The 18,974-nt window shown below is 39.6% G+C and overlaps 1 protein-coding gene across 3 annotated transcripts in view; it reads right to left on the minus strand.

Annotated features, from left to right (window-relative positions):
* Nucleotides 1-1,000: 1,000 nt before the first annotated feature.
* LOC102947514 (tropomodulin-3) overlaps nucleotides 1,001-18,974 on the minus strand; it is a 42,638-nt gene continuing 24,664 nt past the window's right edge. Inside the window, exons 4-11 of one of the 3 annotated variants that reach the window (XM_043523552.1) lie at nucleotides 15,846-15,968; nucleotides 15,093-15,182; nucleotides 13,605-13,735; nucleotides 11,429-11,536; nucleotides 10,064-10,207; nucleotides 7,163-7,307; nucleotides 5,768-5,837; nucleotides 4,212-4,348 (exon numbers count right to left, since the gene is read on the minus strand). In XM_043523552.1, the coding sequence (XP_043379487.1) occupies nucleotides 5,782-5,837; nucleotides 7,163-7,307; nucleotides 10,064-10,207; nucleotides 11,429-11,536; nucleotides 13,605-13,735; nucleotides 15,093-15,182; nucleotides 15,846-15,968 (797 nt within the window). In that variant the 3' untranslated portion in view covers nucleotides 4,212-4,348; nucleotides 5,768-5,781. Of the gene's footprint in view, nucleotides 4,349-5,767; nucleotides 5,838-7,162; nucleotides 7,308-10,063; nucleotides 10,208-11,428; nucleotides 11,537-13,604; nucleotides 13,736-15,092; nucleotides 15,183-15,845; nucleotides 15,969-18,974 lie in introns of all 3 variants that reach the window. The other 2 variants (XM_037910663.2, XM_043523553.1) reach the window with 2 other exon arrangements.

Here is an 18,974-nt window from a genome sequence, read left to right on the forward strand (position 1 = left end):
GTGTTTGGTATACTTCTCAAGGCCTCTGCATGATGAAATGGAAAGTATTAGAAATGTAACTCATGAGAGGTATTACCCACTATTACATATGAGGAGACATTCCAAGACAGTGTGTCCTTTTACTAGGCAAAATTATGTAATATGTCTATTAATATGACTCAAGAGTTCAAAGGAAATTTGGTTGGAAAACAGATGTTTCCAAGTATTAATTTTGGAACTTAGGTAGTTTCCCTCAAGACCATACTTAATGTACTTATTACCCAATTTGCTTTTATGAACTGACCTCAACAAAGACTGCTGAAGCGTTCCCATGAGTTCCATACAAGACTACAGGTTTATGGAACAGATTGCTTTTTAATTATTTGGACTTTCATAGATTATATTTTAGTAGATACTCCTGGGTTAGAGTTACCCCTGTTGGTGCAGGATTGTAAATTCTGATTCCATCATGTCCAGAAGGCAGCTGTCCTGGAGAGGGCGTTTTGCCCCAGCTGGGGATACACAGAAGCCTGCCAGTAGAGATTTCTAGGGGGTGTACTGAAAATACTGCATAGCTTGGGTTCCTAGATCCTGTATCGTCCCAAGCCAAGCTCTATTTGTTGGCTAGCAGAGCCCACAGTTCTAAGATCCCCAAGGCAGAGGGAGAGAGAGTACAAATAGCTTGTTCCCCAGCAGGGCTGCAGATTTTGTGTTGCTAGGAACCTGCAGTCTACTTTATCCCAGCAGAAGCTAAAACAAATCTAGTCCATAGGCTTAAATAGCTGCGTGCATGAAACTGGGTTGACAACAGTTTGCCACTATTTGTTATTTTCTGCCGTATGCTAAGCTAACATTTTTCCCATGTGAAAATCAAATTATAGCCAATGACAGGTGTTGACTCCCAGAAGAGCCATTTGGGCCCAAGCATTCCCAACAGCAAAGCAGGAGCCTGAGCCTGAAGTATACGCCAGCTTCACCTTTCTGCTAAATTAGTGCTCTGTTAAAAAAAACAAAAACAATATTTTGAGGTTTCAGAATTTTTAATGTAATACAGCTTGACAGCATACAGTGCTGATATGCTAAAATACTCAATTCATGTTTCCTCAACGGAAACTTAAACTTAGACTCTGTAATTCATAGCTTACAAACAGCATTATTCATACAAAAAGCTGTGGAGATAATGAGGACATTTCTCTAGAGTATAACTGAAAGTAGATAATTTACAGAATGTTTGGGAAACATATTCAGTCTATGAGTCTGTGTATTAAGAATGAAACCGAAAACTATCAACAAAATGTGTGGTTACTTGATTTTCCAGATTTAGTGCATATTTTAAAAAAAGTGAATTAACCATGAATCAATTAGACTAAAAAAAAAAAGCACATAATCACCACCTCTTTTTTGAAAGCAGCCTGGTTTTTATAGTAATTTATTGCTAAAGTAATACCACCCATAAAATATGAGCTCATCATACCCAAGACCTTACTATATATTTGAAGCCAGTAAATCAAAAAGTCAGCTTTGCTTGCTGAGTTGGATTATGGTATTTGACAGCTCTGGAGACTGGATTCCTTCATTTATCCACACGCAAGGTAAATTACAGGCAGCAATTAAAGCGTCTTCATATTGCCCTGCCAAATGTGCCTCAAACCTAACCTGGAGGGACAAGCATCTATGGTTAATTCTCCATGTCCAATCTGTCTGATTTCTCTGCTACGATTGCCACGTGTCTAGCCTCAGCCGTTCACAACAGAGCTACTAAATTTATTTCACTGGGGCTATGCTATTAAGGATCTAGCACAAAGATGCCCATTACTTTCAACTGTGACCCGACTCCTGACCACTACGTCTTCAACCAACCACTGATTTCCACTTATGCCACTGGTGAGCCAGATATAACTCAAACAAGTAGCGTAGAGAAGAAAAAATGCTTTTCATTACCAATTCTCTCCCCACCTCATCGCCTTTCATTTTCCTCCTCTATCTTCAGTTACAAATATAAAGTAACTGGCTAATTTGCCTAGAGGCTTATCAAACAGATATTACAAAAATTAGATTTTATAAATATGCAACCCTTTGACAACAGAAGGAAGAGAAGGTTTTACAGCCTGCTTATTTGATACAAAAATGATTCCTTGGTGTTTTAAACATTAGGCACCGTAAAATAGTTTCAGACAACTTAATACATGTATACCTTTTTTTGGCCACACCTGAATAGCACCATCTCTTGAAAAAACACTTAGCTTTTAATCTATGTTTGCATGTAAATGTATAAGAACTTAAACTTTGGGATAGCATTCACACAACAAAGTCTGCTTAAATTATGTAAAAAATTTAAATATCGTAAACCAAAGGCAAAAGGAGTCTTTATGACCAACACCATCATATTTCTGTTCATTCAAAAATGTGCAGTGCAGGAAATCTTTGGTTTTTCAAATAGAATTCATTCCAACTTCCTTTCATTTTTACACAGTTACATCCATGTCTTTTAGGCCATAAGACACTGATGTTTATTCAGAATTAACCACAACATTTCCAATTTTGAAATGATAGTTCATCTTTCCATCCTTGTAAAAACCTAATTACTTATATCTTCAATGAAGGTACTATAGTTTAAAAGTCGCTGTGTACTTGCCATAAAATTTTAATTCATTTTCAGACTGAAGTCTGTATTTTTTAAAGACCTAAAACATGATTTGTAGTAGCGCAAAAGTGGGCACAATAATAGGGGATTATTCTAAAGAAAAATTTGTACATTGTAAAACTCTACGTACAGCAGGATACAAAAAAATCTCATTTTTCTCCACACCACCTATATATGGCTTTTACAAAAACTTACGGTATTTATGTTCATTTTATGGATACTGGACAGTTAAGTCAGTTGAATTATATAAGTCACTGTAAATAGACTGTCCAATTCCTTAGAACATGCTTTTACTTCTGTTATGGTCCAATGGTCAACACTGTGCAATCAAGTATAGTGCAATTCAAAAATAGCACAATCAAAATAAAACCTAAGTTTCGCAATATTACAAAGGAGTCCATGTACGGAAACTGCAGTGACTTTTGTTTGCTAATTTGTTTTCCTAGATACAGAGCTCTAAATATTTCTCTTTAAAATAAATGGCTTGGAATAACAGCATGGATCTACTATCCAATGCAAATTAGATACTACATTTGTTAAGTTTCTGCATAACACGTTGTGATGATGGAACAAGAGGACCCTTAGTCAGAGTGGAAGGTAAAGATCCGTCTAGTACAGTAGTCACTATTTCACAGGAAGTATGGTTGACAGCTGTTTTTAGTTTAACAGAATTTCTCAGTTGCAACCCGCCACAGGAGATTACGTATATGGATTTCAGAGCTGCACAAGACTGCTTTTCCTAAGCATACTATCAGCATTTCTTAAAGAATGCATGTTCACTACTGCTAGAAAACTCCTATGTCATTTAAGGTATTTAGAGATACATTTTTATACAAGAATGTAATCTAAAACAATGCTGATGAACATACTAAGTCAATCTAAAGATGTCCAGTTTAAACATATCACAACAAAGTACAGTCTCTTTTAGAATATTCAGAAATGTAAGCTACTTTGGAGGCTTTTTGGTTTAGTACAGATGTTGATTTTTCAAGACACCCACCCTCGTCTTTTAATTAGTTCTCCTCCAAATGTATTGGAGAGCAGAAACAGCCCTTATTCAATTCACGTTTTCATCAGAAAAGGGATGACTTTCGAGCTTTATCAAAGTATCAATAAAGCATATTAGCCAATCAAGACAAAAAGGAACTGCAACTGTGACAGCTGTGAAAGATTTAAGTTCAGTGTATATGAACAAGAAGGCTGAAGTAATAGCTACAAAATAAGAGTCCAATTGTTCGGTGTTAAGAATCCCTTTTCTCTAAAACATTGTTCTCAAAAATATACAAATCCTGCCATTTAAATAACCATCCCCAGCTTTCCTATCAGAAACATACTCCATTGTTTGCCCATTGATCCCTTCATGTATCATTCTTTGAATACAGACAACTACTCCACTGATTACAAAATTTACATTATTTTAGTGGAAAGTATAGCTAAAGTCTTGAATATAAAAAAGTTCTCAAAAAACCGATCTTGCAAAGTCTAGTGCAGTTACTATGTCACAAAATGAAATACGTGATGCATACCACACAGATCTAAACATAAACTTTACTAAAAAGGAATGGGGTTTCCAGTCTTTTCCCTTCTACCCAAGTAAATGAAGTCTGAGATTGCCAACACCCATGATTAGCAGATGCGCCTTGAGGACCTCTGAAATCTTCACACAATGCAATTCTAGCAGCAGCAAGGTTTACTGGTAGTCTCCTTCAACCCTTCTCTTGCGAACTGTGTCCATAAGAAAAGAGAAAATACAATTATAAAATCTGTAATAACTTCCTTAGGGATTTCCACAATATCTCAACAGCTAACAGGACAATTAGTAGTCATTAACCTTTTAAACCACAATTCTTTCAGCTATGTAAAATTTCATTCCAAAAACAGTTAATTAACATTTAGCACTATTCATCATTTCAAATTTGCTTATTAGCAACTCTGAGTACCTTATTTCGATACTCATGAACAATTTAAGATTTATATGGTAAGAATTAGGGTATAATAATGTCATATCACTTGAAATATGGTGAACAGATTTAACAGTTATTCTTGACTTCATATGTACCATTCTCTAGCACTGTGCTTAATTATAGTTCTAGTTAGGAATATACAAAAGCTTCAGAACACTCGAAGACTTGGTAAAAAAAACTTTACAATATTAACTCATGTTCAGTAATCGGATAATCTTCAGTCCATTATTAGAGTGAATAAATTTTCAGATATCTTAAAACAATAAATTACACAAGGGACGAACAAAAAATTGGTGAATAAAGTTACTAAAACTCACATGCTATTTACAGTTAAAGAATATGCAGTATTGACTGAATGATTGGAGTACGCTTAATGTTTAAAGTAAAACCCTGATGTTCTACGTAGTGCATAAGTGAAATAATCAGTTTGTCTTGTATTTTCTCTTTCCCAATTAAACTAACTTCTTTTTTGAGCAGATATAGTGGATTTGAAAGTGGATTAAGAGTTTTAAAAGCCTCAAGTTAGATTGGATGTTTCCACATTTTTTTTTTAATTAGAAGGTACTATATATTTGCAGAAAACCACCCAATATTAAGAGTGGTTTAAATACTTAATCACATGATAAATTTATAATTTTTATTAATATATCTGTTACAGTTTTATATAAACCAAGTTGTCTATCTTCAGCTTTGGTTCAAATTAATGAACTGAAAAGTTTTAATGCTATATTGTAAAATCAGAGTGGGATAATCGTTTTTCACTGCTAGAAAAGATACTCCACTAATGCTCAAATATGGAGTTTACAAGTTTTAGTACTTACAGAGACCTACCATCAAAGCCTAAAACGTACTACTCATTTAAAAAGTAACCTACAGATATTTAAACTGTTGCATTCTTAGGCTCTCTCTCGCACACTCATCTCTATTTTTTTTAGTTTTATCGCAAAAGCAGATGAAGTGGTTCATACTACTGGGCCATCTCACTGTAGTCCAATCATGCAGTTAGAAATAAATTGGCACACGGTCTCAGGCAAACAAGAACAGGGGTGCAGGACAGCATGAGAGAAACATGGGGAGAAAAGATGTAGACAATTTGTCAGAAGAAACGTACAAAGACAGTGATGTGAGACTAAACATTTCAATTTCAGAGCTCAATACCCAACTGGGTATTCACAATAACCTGTCTCTGTAGCTTCAGGGCTGGAGAGATGAAAAGGCTTTTGCAGAAAATTTTACTCGTATACTCCAGACTAAGAAAGCAAGAAAAAAAAGGCAAGATATCAATAGAAAACATAGAAATAGATTTTCAGCAATTAAATGCTAAAATCAGAACTGGTGAAAAACAGGAAAGTTCACAACTACCAGAGGAACGCACTTGAAATATGATGATACAGAGAAAAGATCAAATCAATTGTTCTCAAATGTAGGCCATTTCAGAGGTAGCTATGTAATATGTCCGGTGCCTTCCTGCTCCCTTCAAATTATATCTTTCCTCCTGTTCCTCTCTCCTCAGTCTTTCACAGCTGCTTAACTTCCCCACAACCAGCTTTCCTCAATGGGAGGCCCTGGACCTATCACCAGCCTCTCAAACCTCAGGCCTCTGCTCTCAACAGGTCCCCCACTGAGCTTCTTTGGACCCTTGGAAACTATTCTGGCAAGCACCTGCCCTACTTCCTGTCCTGAAGAGATACCCCTCCTGCACCATGGGGTGTGTGGATGTGTAACCAGAAAGAGGAATACCACTTAGTGGGGGGCGGAATAAAAAAGGTAATTCTATTTAATGAGGGGAATTTAGTTATTGTTATTTAGCTGGAGGCTTTAGTGTAAGTATATATAATGCATTACCTGAGTTCTCACATTATGTTCATAACTAAGCTTCAAGCTTCCTGATTCAGTTAGTTAGCCACATCTGTGGTGATGTGTCCTGGCACCCTGGCAATAGGGATTAAATTTAGTCTCTCCACTGGGGTAATAAACCATAGGTGGGGTGGCCTGGCCTCCCAGTTCACAGTGGCTGCAAGATAGGGGATATGCCCTTTACTTGAATTTAGGCAACTACCCACTATCCCAAATCAATGGGTTTGGATGATCAAGTAACAGGGTGCTTGTTCATTTTTTCTATTTTGCCTGTCAGAACAAATCCACCATCAAAAGTACTCTTCATCCTTTTGGAATCCAGGAGCTAACCCCTTCCAGAAGAGACAACGAAAGTTTACTTTTTAAAAATTAGTAATTTCAATGTATCCTTTAAAGAAGTACTGAATCTTATCCAGGGCAAAGCCAAATGTATATGAAACTGTAAGGCATGTTCTGCTTATGTCCTGTCTGGAATTCTTATTTTTTTTGAGTTTTAGAAAACACTGAAGAATTCTGGACTCTAGCCTGGGAGCCTGGAGAGTGTGAAAACTGAAGAAAAGGGGGAAATTAAGAGAGGAAAAAAAGTAGGAGAGTAGGACTCAAAGTAAAGGAGAAAACTGGAGTAGAATTATTTGTGTATCGGGACACAATTAAAACACAAAGCAAAAACACTATCTGTGCCATTAGTTCATTCAACAGTCTACCAGAGAGGTCTTACCCAAATCATTATTTTTTGTAATAGCTGCAGCTGCCCTGGTTCGTGGCCCCTGTTGTGTGAAATGGTATCCAAATTTAAGGATATTTGTGTTCTCCTCAAGCATTTTGGCAATTTCCATTTCTACAGGTGTTCCCAACTGCTGCCTCTGTTAACAAACATTACAACTTCAATATATTCATATTCGTTTCCTACAAAAACCTAGAATATTTTTAGTATATGTAGGTGACAAGTAGTCCTCTTCACATCTACTGATTTGAAAGACATGACAAGTTCAGATTACTGGTCTCTCTATTTTAAGCACCAATCACCAAGTTAACTTAGCACCAATTTAAAGTGGATACCTATTTGAATTTTAAATCAAACTTATGAAGCGCCCCAGCCTCATACCCCTCAGTTAGTTATGTGCCTTTCTTCTCCTTCCCATTGTTGGCTCCCTCTATATTTTATTGTCTGAGGCCTATCTGCTGGCCCTAATGGTGGCACTCTTGCAAGTTTCCCCATGCTCTTGGGTTTCCTAAAAAGTACTGTGTCCTGGAGCACAGCAAACAGGAAAGCCCCAGAACATTACCTAGTGTGGAGCATCTAGTAAGATACTAGTAGCTGGAGACATTTCTGGACCTGTTGGACTAACATTGTAAAGGTAAAATGGATCAGAAAAAATTTATTCAAACCAACTTGAGAGTTCAGTTAAGGAGGTTTATTTAGGCTCACCCATTAAAAGCAAGTTTTCCCCCTCTGCCACCACAGAGTAAGAGCAATCAGTGGTTTAACAAATTCTGTGTAATAACCAGAATCCCTCAGTGTTTAGTTAGAGCACTGGCAAGAAAGTATGTCAACAAAATTTTAAGAGGCAAAAAAGACTGACTACTTCCATTAAGATGCAAAAAAGAAGTGGCACATATCAAATTATGTTTTTCTGCTGTAATAACATGTTTCAGTTACAAGACTGCCTAGGAACATGGACAGTTCTAGGCTAAAACTTTTCACATAGAAACTGCAGAATATACTCTACAGTTAAATTCTTTATATTGCTTATTAGTTAAATGAGCTTGTTTACTCATTTTAAAGAACACCAGCAGCATATTAAACTAAATATTTAAGAATATTTTGTTCTTTTTATTCCAAGCAATGGAATCTGCAGGGCAGTTAACCTCAATTTTCCATGCTCCTCGCTTGAGAATGCCAAGCCCAGCAGTTACCCAAAAGGGAAGTCTATTCTTAAACGAATAGAACTATAATTATATAGAAATCATAGAAATGAAGGGCTGGAAGGGACCTCAACAGGCCATCTAGTCCAATGCCCTGCCATACCTACACGATCCGTGACAGGAGCTTCTCTAACCTGTACTTAAAAAACCTAAAATGGTAGGGATCCCAGAACCTCCTTAGGTATCCTGTTTTGGAGAAGTTTAAGAGACCCTAGGGAATTCTCCCTCAGAACAGGAATAAGCCCTATCTCTTGCTCTGATATCTGAGGCTCTCTCTAGACAAAGATAAAAAAAGTCTGGTTTTAAAACATGTTAGCAAACATTTAAAAACCCTAGGACCAGGGCCAGCTCTAGGATTTTTGCTGCCCCAAGCAAAAAAATTTTTGGCTGCCCCCGCTTTTTTTTGTGCACCCCCCACCCCTGGTTCCGCCCCAACTCCACCCCTTCCCAACCCCTTCCCCAAATCCCCAGCACTGCCTCCTCCCACAGGCGTGCCGCATTTCCCCCCCTCCCCCACAACCCCCTGCCCCATCTGCTCCCCTGAACACACCGCCGCTCCGCTTCTCTCCCCTCCCTCTCAGGCGAGGGAGAGGCAGCGCGTTCAGGGGACCAGGCGGAGCGGAGGTGAGCGAGGGTGGGGGGGGGAGCACAGGAAGTAACGGGGGGGGGGGAGGTGGGAGAAGCGGAGAGGCAGTGGCGCGCTCAAGGGAGCGGGCGGAGGCGAGCTGAGGCACATTTCTAGGGGCAGCATGGCCGGCGCCGGAATGCCGCCCCTAGAAAAGTGCCGCACCAAGCACCTGCTTGATTTGCTGGTGCCTTGAGCCAGGCCTGCCTAGGACAGACATGGCATGTTGTGTTTTAACATGTCTTAGCTGGTCAGAGTGAACCATAGATTTCCTCTCCCCTCCCCCCAGCGTTCACCCTGCCCAGCTAACACATGTTAAAAACAGGCTTTGGCCCATGCTCTCTACATCCCATCCAGTGGGATGGCTCATTAAAGTATCCTGACCCTCCCACTGGAAGATAGAGAGGGAAGCTGTATGATAGGATAATGCCTGTCCAGCCCAGGCTTCTTCCATTTCATCCTGTTTTAAAGGCATCTCTCAGCTATTTTAAGTATTGCTGATTTCCGCCCCCCCACCTTGATCTTTTTATTTTGGGTGGTTGGGGGAAGGGAGAGGAGAGAGGAGATTTCCACCTAGCCAGCTCTGAGCTCCACCAGACAGCTAAGGTTTTAAAAATATTGTACATATATTAATGTATACATACTATTTTTCTCTTCCCCTATCCTTAATCACCATATAAACTACATAGAAAACAGAACATTTATTTTTCATGGGTTCATCTCTTCCTGCTCTATTTTAAATCCTAATTCTTCATTTTCAAATATCCCCATTTCTTGCTGGGGAAACTATTTGAATGATAAGAAATTAATGAATAAGTGATGAAAAAAGCAGCCCATCGTTTCCCAAGAGGCATTTAGTCCGCCTTCCTCAATGGATGGAAGTGTCCACTCGAGGAAAGAATAGGAAGAGACTAATGTTCACATTTATTTCGGTATAAAACTGTTTTGTTTTTAATTAAAATACTTTTTGAAAAGGTCATGAATCAGCAGCTGCTTTCTTAAAGGTGGATCAGTCTGTTAGAGAGAGCACAAATAATTCAGCTATAATCTTATTATAGCTTCACTTACCTGGTTATCGATTTTGACCTCTGTCAGGGTTTCATTCTCTTTTAGTGCATCAATCAGTGCCATAATGCCAACCCCAGTGACGAAATTTGATTCTATATTTAGACTTTTCAAGTTTTTGTTCACTCTCAGCATATCTGCAAAAGCCTTGAAAAGCAGGAAAAAGTAATGAAAATTAAATAGCAAATTGTACTACAGTAAACTTAACATATAGGACCAGACGGAACTATACCAATTTACACCATCTGTGGATGCTGCCCAAAATCGGCAACACTTTATAGGTTCTTAATGTAATTTCCCAGCCTTTTATCATTCATCTGAGACTGAGGAGAGAATCTTTAATCAGCCTTTTCGAATGCAAACAAGTTTCCATTTGTATAGTACACAATTAGGAAAGAGCCTGCATCTTACACTTGTTGCAAACTAAAAACCTTCACAGAATATAAATTGTCTCTAATTAGCACATTGGCCCAAATCCACTTTATAAGCCTTGGCAGAAAACCCTCCACAGCACACAATGAAATATAAGCTGTTCAATGGTAAAGATTAAAAAATAACTAACTTCTTGTTTGCCTAGCAGGTGAAATTAGATTTGAGTGATATACAGCCAGAAGATTTGACTTCCAAAATACTAATAATCTCTGCCGATTTGATCATATAATACACAAGAGACCTGCTTTTAGTCACCAATAGCCAATAAAGTACATGTAATTACAGCTGGTTGGAAAATGCCATTTTGTCTCTTGCTGGGCTATCCCAGAATAGTCAGATGTATATGCAACTTGGAAATACTCCAGTTAAAAAGGAATATGACGTGTGTCTCCCCTCAAGAGAGATGACAGCCAGGGGAGCCTGAAGCCTAGAGTGGGGGCTTCTGCTGGACCAAAGTGGAGGAATACAGGTGTAGCTGCCCTGAACTATGACACCTTAACACAATGGTTCTTCAAACTGAGTCCTGCATACACCACAGGCTCCTGGACTGAAACTGACAACTGAGCAGTGGTGGACTGGTTGTTGGGAAGGGACGGGGTCCACATGAGGCTCTCTCACAAAGTGGTCTAGAATGAAAGAGTTGAAGAACCACTTCCCATTCATCTAGTAGTTTTAGCGCAGTGTTGCTGTAGCCGTGTCAGTCCCAGGATTTCAGAGAGACAAGGTGGGTGAGGCAGTATCTTTTACTGGAGAAGCTGATCCAAGAAAATATATTATCTCACCCACCTTGTGTCTGTAGTAGGTGCTGTCAAAGCTTCTTTAACTTCAGGATGTAAGGGGAAAAAATTGTTTTCATCCTCTGCATTACCAGGATGTTTAAACAGCTTTCAGTTCAAATCAACCCCACTTCCCAACCCACAACAAGAGCCTACTTACAACAGCAACAGGGTCATTGCTTCGAGTGGCTGCAAGGCTGAAATTCTTCACATGGGTGTTGGTTTCCAAAGCCTTAGCAAATTCTTTCAGTGTTGGAATTGGGATGTTCTTGAATTAAAAATGAAATATACACATTTTGTACATTACATTATAGCCATTACAATGATTTTTTTTCTACTCAGCTCCTCCCCATTATCTCTTTCTACAGAGAAATATACTGGGCTACCAGTTCTCCCTTACTGGTATCAATAACCAAGTCCCACAACACAGGCTTGGATGCGGATGAAGGGCAAAATCATATGCTCGACTCTTGGCCTTTTCAAATCACCGATATGCTATCTTTACTGTACTCAAGCCAGTACCACATTAGAATTAGACTAGAATATCTTGATCTGTAAAAGCTACCAGAACAAGAAAAAGTGTACAAATTGAATACTCTACTAAATGTGTGTCTGCATATTAATCAGTATCTCATTAAGTTCTTCATATTCCACAATCTGAGAAACACTAATGAGGAAATGGAATTAATAAATAGAAACTACTTCTGAACACTAAGTAAATCCAATTACTGAAGTGTGGTTATCTCTGTTCTGTTACACTAATTCAGGAAGAACTGCTAATTTAGAGTTAGAAATATGGTTTGGTGTACTAAAACTGAATAGAATGATTTTGGTCTGACACTGCTAAGAAATTTGCAACTCATTTTGTGTATATTTTACAGGTGTGTATATTGCCCAGGGTTTATGTTGGATATACTATACAAAATTCCCTATCCAATTGTCTGCTCTGAGAGGAAGCAATAAGAAACCTGAGTTATTTATTGCTTGCCAAAAATGTTATGATTCTGTTCTGATTTATCTGATTAAAAAATATTCTATTTTAATCTTTTTTAAAAGTTTGACCGCCACATTTATGACTAGAAATAACCATAACTACCACCAGCATCTTTTATATGACAACACAGTAATATACTATATACAAACATCACTGTTTCTCATAACCATAACTGATAACACTCCTCCGTGAACAGAATTAAATAAAAATTAAGTCAAAGTTTCTGATTTGAGATCACACATTTATTGGAAAAATTGATGCATTTACAAATTAGCTTATCAAAGATGAGTTGTGTACTTCTAAAACTAAGACAAAGATTGGATTATTTATTTTCAAAGATATGCTCTAGATCAGTGGTCTCCAACCTTTTTAAGCACAAGATCACTTTTTGAATTTAAGATCAACCCAGGATCTACCTTGCCCGAGGCCCTGCCCTGCTCACTCCATTCCCCGCTCCCTCCGCCCCACCCTCACTCACTTTTACCAGGCTAGAGCAGGGGGTTGGGCTGCAGGCTCTGGGCTGGGGCCGAAGGGTTCGGAGTGTGGGACGGGGCTCTGGGCTGAGCCTGGGGCAGGGAGTTGGGATGCAGGAGTGAGGGGTGCAAGCTCTTGGAGGGAGTTTGGGTGAAGGAGGGGGCTCTGGGCTTGGGACAGAGTGTTGGGGTCCAGGCTCTGGGAGAGAGTGCTGGGGCAGGGGTGTAGGAGTGGGTGCGAGGTGCAGGCTCCGGCCAGGAGGCCCTTACCACAGACAGCTCCCGGTTGGTGGCACAGCAGGGCTCAGGCAGGCTGCCTGCCTGCCCTGGTCCCATGCTGCTCCCGGAAGCAGCTGGCTGCTGACATGTCTCTGCGGTCTCTGGGGGTGTGTGGAGGGCAGTGGGTCTCCATGCACTGCCCACACCACCCCTGCAGCTCCCATTGGCCGGTTCCCAGCCAATGGGAGCTGCTGGGATAGTGCTAGGGTTGGGGGCAGCGTGCAGGGCCCCCCCCACACACATCCCCCCTCCCAGGGGCCACAGAGACGTGCCAGCAGCCAGCTACTTCCAGAAGCAGCTTGGGGCCAGGGCAGGCAGGCAGGCAGCCTGCCTGAGGCCTGCTGCGCAGCTGGACTTTTAGCGGCCAGAGATCACGATCGATTAGCAGAGGCTCCGGGATCGACCGGTTGGTAACCACTGCTCTAGATCAAAAGAAATAATTTTGGGGAAGCTCTATGGCTTGTGTTACACAGGAGGTCAGTCAAGATGATCACAATGGCCTTGGAATCTGTGTACCTACAAAAGACACACTGAAAAGTTATTTTTAGGTGAGAAAAACAATGCAGTTATTGTAGCCTCCCAACAATTACCTTTATATTGTTCAGATTAACTTCACCAAGACGAGAGTCATTATCTTTAATCCTTTGCAAACTCTCCTCTACATGTGTGGGATTTGGTGGTTCATCTGAAAATGGTATCATCCTTTCACCTTTTACGGTATCTGAAACATAAGACAAGGAACATGAATCAAAAGAGCCCATCTGTATACAGTGCTATAAAATCCCTTCTGGCCAGAGGCAAAACCCTTTCACCTGTAAAGGGTTAAGAAGCGAAGATAACCTTGCTGGCACCTGACCCAAAATGACCAATGAGGGGACAAGATACTTTCAAATCTGGAGGGGGGGGGGGGGGAAGCAAAGGGTTTGTTTGTCTGTGCGATGCTTTTGCTGGGAACAGATCAGGAATGCAGCCTTACAACTCCTGTTAAGTTAGTAAGTAATCTAGCTAGAAATGCGTTAGATTTTCTTTTGTTTACTGGCTGGTAAAATAAGCTGTGCTGGATGGAATGTATATTCCTGTTTTTGTGTCTTTTTGTCACTTAAGGTTTTGCCTAGAGGGATTCTTTACATTTTGAATCAGATGACCCTGTAAGGTATTTACCATCCTGATTTTACAGAGGTGATTATTTTACCTTTTCTTTAATTAAAATTCTTCTTTTAAGAACCTGCTTGATTGTTCATTGTTCTTAAGATCCAAGGGTTTGGGTCTGTGTTCACCTGTACAAATTGGTGAGGATTTTTATCGAGCCTTCCCCAGGAAAGGGGGTGTAGGGCTTGGGGGGATATTTTGGGGGAAGATGTCTCCAAGTGGCCTCTTTCCTTGTTCTTTGTTTAACACGCTTGGTGATGGCAGCGTACGGTTCAAGGACAAGGCAAAGTTTGTACCTTGGGGAAGTTTTTAACCTAAGCTGGTAAGAATAAGCTTAGGGGGTCTTTCATGCAGGTCTCCACATCTGTACCCTAGAGTTCAGAGTGGGGAAGGAACCTTGACACCATCCGACATATTAAGTGTAATAAACGGTACACATATTAGTTATTACATCTAGTCAACTAGTCATCTGCCAAAAACTTTTATCCTCTGCCCATCCTGCCAAAAACCAAGAAACATCACACCATGCTGTCCTCTTTTGGCCATACTTTCACACAGTAACTTTTTTTTTTTTAAATAAGTCCTTCTGTCACATTCACAACAGGTTTTTGAAAAAACAGATGGGAATTGGATTACAAAAGAAAATATTAAAACCCAGACTCAATCACAAATAAAATACATGTTCATTCATTCCACTTTTACAAAAAGTGAGTATATTTTATCTCTTTTTATTAATTTCTATCCTTTCCACAGCTCATCTAACAATTTACATTTTATATACAAGCTTACCTTTGACTTGGAAACAAAATGCTTTGTGTATCAAGAATATAAGTGTAACATATTACACAGTTTATGCTGCAGTAGCAAAATGACTGGATACTTGGTATTGTACACAGGTTTTTATTTAGATCTTGACTATAAATACTCACCTGTGAAGCTTTCATTGCTGACACCATTACTACTTCCTACTATGTCACAGAACTGAGTGTTTGTTATCAAGTTGTGCATTCCCAGGATAGCTGTAAGAGAAGAATTTTACTGTTCCCTGCTGTTTAAATTCAGAATCTGAAGAATGTTTGAGAGATTAATAATTGCATCTGGTTGGAAAATGTCAGCTGTTCAATGAAAAGTGTTTGCCATTTTCTTACTAATTCTAATAATTTAAAGCCACTGAGAGCTTTTTTACTTCTATTTGGCCTCCCCTTTTTCAAAACAGCCATCAAAATCCCACCAATAGACATCATACACCACAGCCAAGTGTGCAGTTCAACCCACATATATCATTACATTGTTTGCTGCTTTGTCAGTCTAAAGCTAGTTTTACAAGGCATATAGCACCACATTCCCACATTTGAGGAAAGGATGTAACACACATTTACTCAAAAAAGCTGTCAGTTTGAGGGAAGACCCTGCTTAACCCATTTCTTACTACTTCAGACCCAAAAAAACAATAAAATGGTGAAATATTTTGTATGCGGGGAGATAATTTGTGCAATGCTTTTTCTACAAACCTCCAGTGTGTAACATGACATGGTTCAATTTCTAAGACAACTAGATTTCATGCAGCAGTAAAGACCTTCAGGCTTTGCCAGGTTTCAGATGACAAAGATACAGTAATATTTACTACAGAGGATCAGGCTTTTATGAATATGCACAAACACACCCATGCTTCAAAAACTAACCTGCAAGGTCACACAGTTCTGTATCTGTGGCACTTGTCAAAGCTTCCTCCAGTTCTGGATCAAGAGAGACTTTTTCTTCTATGAAAGACTGTACAGGCTTCTGTTTGGGGATAAATATTTTCCCTGTGTTGGGGAGAAATAAAGAGTCTGAAATTCCTTTGTATTATATGGTTATTCAGTTTTACTCATCTCACCATATTACACATATACACACACAAGTTTAGTTCTCCAGCCTGAACTACTGCCTTATAAAAACAAGCATGAACCGTGACTAGCTAGCAGACTGAAATCAGCCCACCAAACCCAAGAATGCTAATGGCAAAGGGGCTGATTTGGTCAAGTATGCTGGAATTAATTTCTGCCTAATTTGTTTTTGGAGAGTTGGAGGGTGCGGTGATGGGAAAAACAAACATGAAGATCTGGCATTGTAAGTAATGTGGTATCCCAACCCTCAATATTCACCTTTTAAAGCAAGATAAATATTTGCTAATATTTTGTTTTCCATTTATATTAAGTTTTTTCTACATTCACCTCTCTAGTAGTGCTTCAGGATTTACAGTGACTGATATCACTAATGACAGGTTTCAGAGTAACAGCCGTGTTAGTTTGTATTCGCAAAAAGAAAAGGAGTACTTGTGGCACCTTAGAGACTAACCAATTTATTTGAGCCTAAGCTTTCGTGAGCTACAGCTCACTTCATCGGATGCACCATGCATCCGATGAAGTGAGCTGTAGCTCACGAAAGCTTAGGCTCAAATAAATTGGTTAGTCTCTAAGGTGCCACAAGTACTCCTTTTCTTTTTGTGATATCACTAACTGCACCAGGAGAGATCACTACCTGGAAGAGTTCTAACTTGGACTCATCAGGTAGGAGAGATACCAAACCTTGTCTGAAGTTTCAGATTAAAATGTATTCATTTTATTTTTAGTGATACATATTCTGCTTCTGATTTTGGATACAAGGGCTTTAAAATGAAAAAAAGCCCCTATCTGAGCAGTCCAAATCAAGGGCAACGTACGTGAATAGCATCTGAAGAAACTGAAAAGGCAAACTACATTTTTTAGATATTTGCATATCCAAGGATGCTCTTTTCTAAACTGAGGTAGGCCTTGTAGCAGGGTCAATGAAAACACACTAGTTAGAATAAGCAACTAATGATTGCGCACTGGTTTCTCAGTTATTGCAGACAGAAGATGGGAGAAGTTATTTTTAGAGGACATGCAGTATAAATAGTACTCTGGGTAGTTCACATAAAATACATAGTGTACATATATTACATCTATTTTATTTATTAATGTACACTAATATGTACATATATATTACATTTATTACACACAAAAATATATACCAAAAGCAATGAGAGCCTTTGGAACCGGACATTTGAGGCTGCAGAGGCTAAAGCTCTCGTTAATATGCCTAATATGACTCTCCACTATTTAATATAGACATTCATTTAAATTTCCTGGAGTTAAGTGAAAAAGGAAACAAACACACTTGAAAACAGAATAGTGATTTGTTATGTGCCTTCAGTGATGTTTTCCCCCTTCTAACGAACCTGAAATCATTATTAAAAACTAGTACTAGACTAGGTATCGCTAAAATTTATATAAAACTTTACTTTTAAAACTTAAGAGCATATTTCCTTACTACAGAAACAATTATGGAAAAAACAGAAGGGCAATTAATACTGGTAGAATATGGCAAGTGCTAAGCATCCATTTCCCTTCTTTCAGCCCAAAGGAGGGTTTCATTGGGTGGGACTGCTTATTTATGGTTAAGGATACGATTTAGTCATGGAGGACATGGATTCTGTGACTTTACCGGACCTCTGTGACTTTAGCTTCAACTGTCAGCAGGTGGGATGATGCCTAGCCATGTGCCCCATCCCCACGGCTTTGGCCGGAGGCCAGAGCCACGTGCCCCCCTGCCTGTCCCCTGCCGTACAGCTTCAGCCAGAGCTGGGCTGTGCACCCTCTCCCCATGGCTTCAGCCGGCGCAGGGGCTGTGCCCCCCACTCCCTGCCACTTTGGCAGGAGCTGTCATCTCCATCCCCATTCCCTCCCTCCCCACAGTGGGGTTGGGGCTATCAGTCCCCTCCCATGGGGCTCAGCCTGTCATACTTCCTTCTCCTCCCCCCCCGCCCCCCGCAGCCCTCCCCCCCTATTATTTTTAGTAAAAGTCAGGGACAGGCAATAAACAAAAATTCACAGAGCTGTGATCTGTCCCTGACTTTTACTAAAAATAACTGACAAAATCTTAACCTTAGTCATTGCTAACTACAAAGGTGGAACAGATTGTTTAGTATAAGTAGTTAACGCATATTTCAAGGGACCACTCAAGGTGAAGTGGCCCATTAACACCTCCAGTCACAGGCAGAAAAGGAAGGGGGCAGGGGAGGAAAAAAGCAGTTTGGGGGAGGAGGGGTTAGTGGGTTACAGATTGTTGTAATACACCATAAACCTGTCATAAATCTAGTGCGTCTTTCAGTCACTCTTCTTGCAAAGGACATTAGGTCCTTTGCAAGTGCTACAATACTATTCACATTAACATGCAAACTTAGAACTTAGTTAGGACCATTTCAATACTATTAAGTAACCCCACCATAAAATCTCAGTTCCACATCAGCAATATGTGCCTAATTCAATATTCTCATCTAAAAAATTCTCTTTCAGATTCCTCAGTCATGCTGGCTAGTCCCAGCTCCACTGTGACAGCCCATCGTGCACCAGGGGCAGGCTAGGTAGGTCACAAGCCAAGCATCCAAGATATTTTCCTCATTTTGAATATAAATATTTGTAACTTGCTGTTTGGAATGAGACTAAGTTTAGACTTTTTAAATACCTCAGTGACATGGGATTTTATTGGTGTGTTTTTGTTTTGAATTGTGGGATGTTTAAACAACTTGGGTTTTAAAATTCAGAATCTCATGCATGAAGACAGAATCCACATGCTACAGTGAACACAGGCAGCAATAAAATGCCCACGAACGATTATGGTTGTTTGTTGTGCTCTGTATAATGCACTGATGCACCACCACAGCAACAGATTAAAGAGCCGTCTATTGATTTTTGGTTTTCCTCCACATACACGTAGTTGGTATAACAAGGCACCCTAAGCCACAAACAAAC

Source organism: Chelonia mydas, chromosome 10 (genome assembly GCF_015237465.2).
Source record: "Chelonia mydas isolate rCheMyd1 chromosome 10, rCheMyd1.pri.v2, whole genome shotgun sequence".
Taxonomy (NCBI): domain Eukaryota; kingdom Metazoa; phylum Chordata; order Testudines; family Cheloniidae; genus Chelonia; species Chelonia mydas.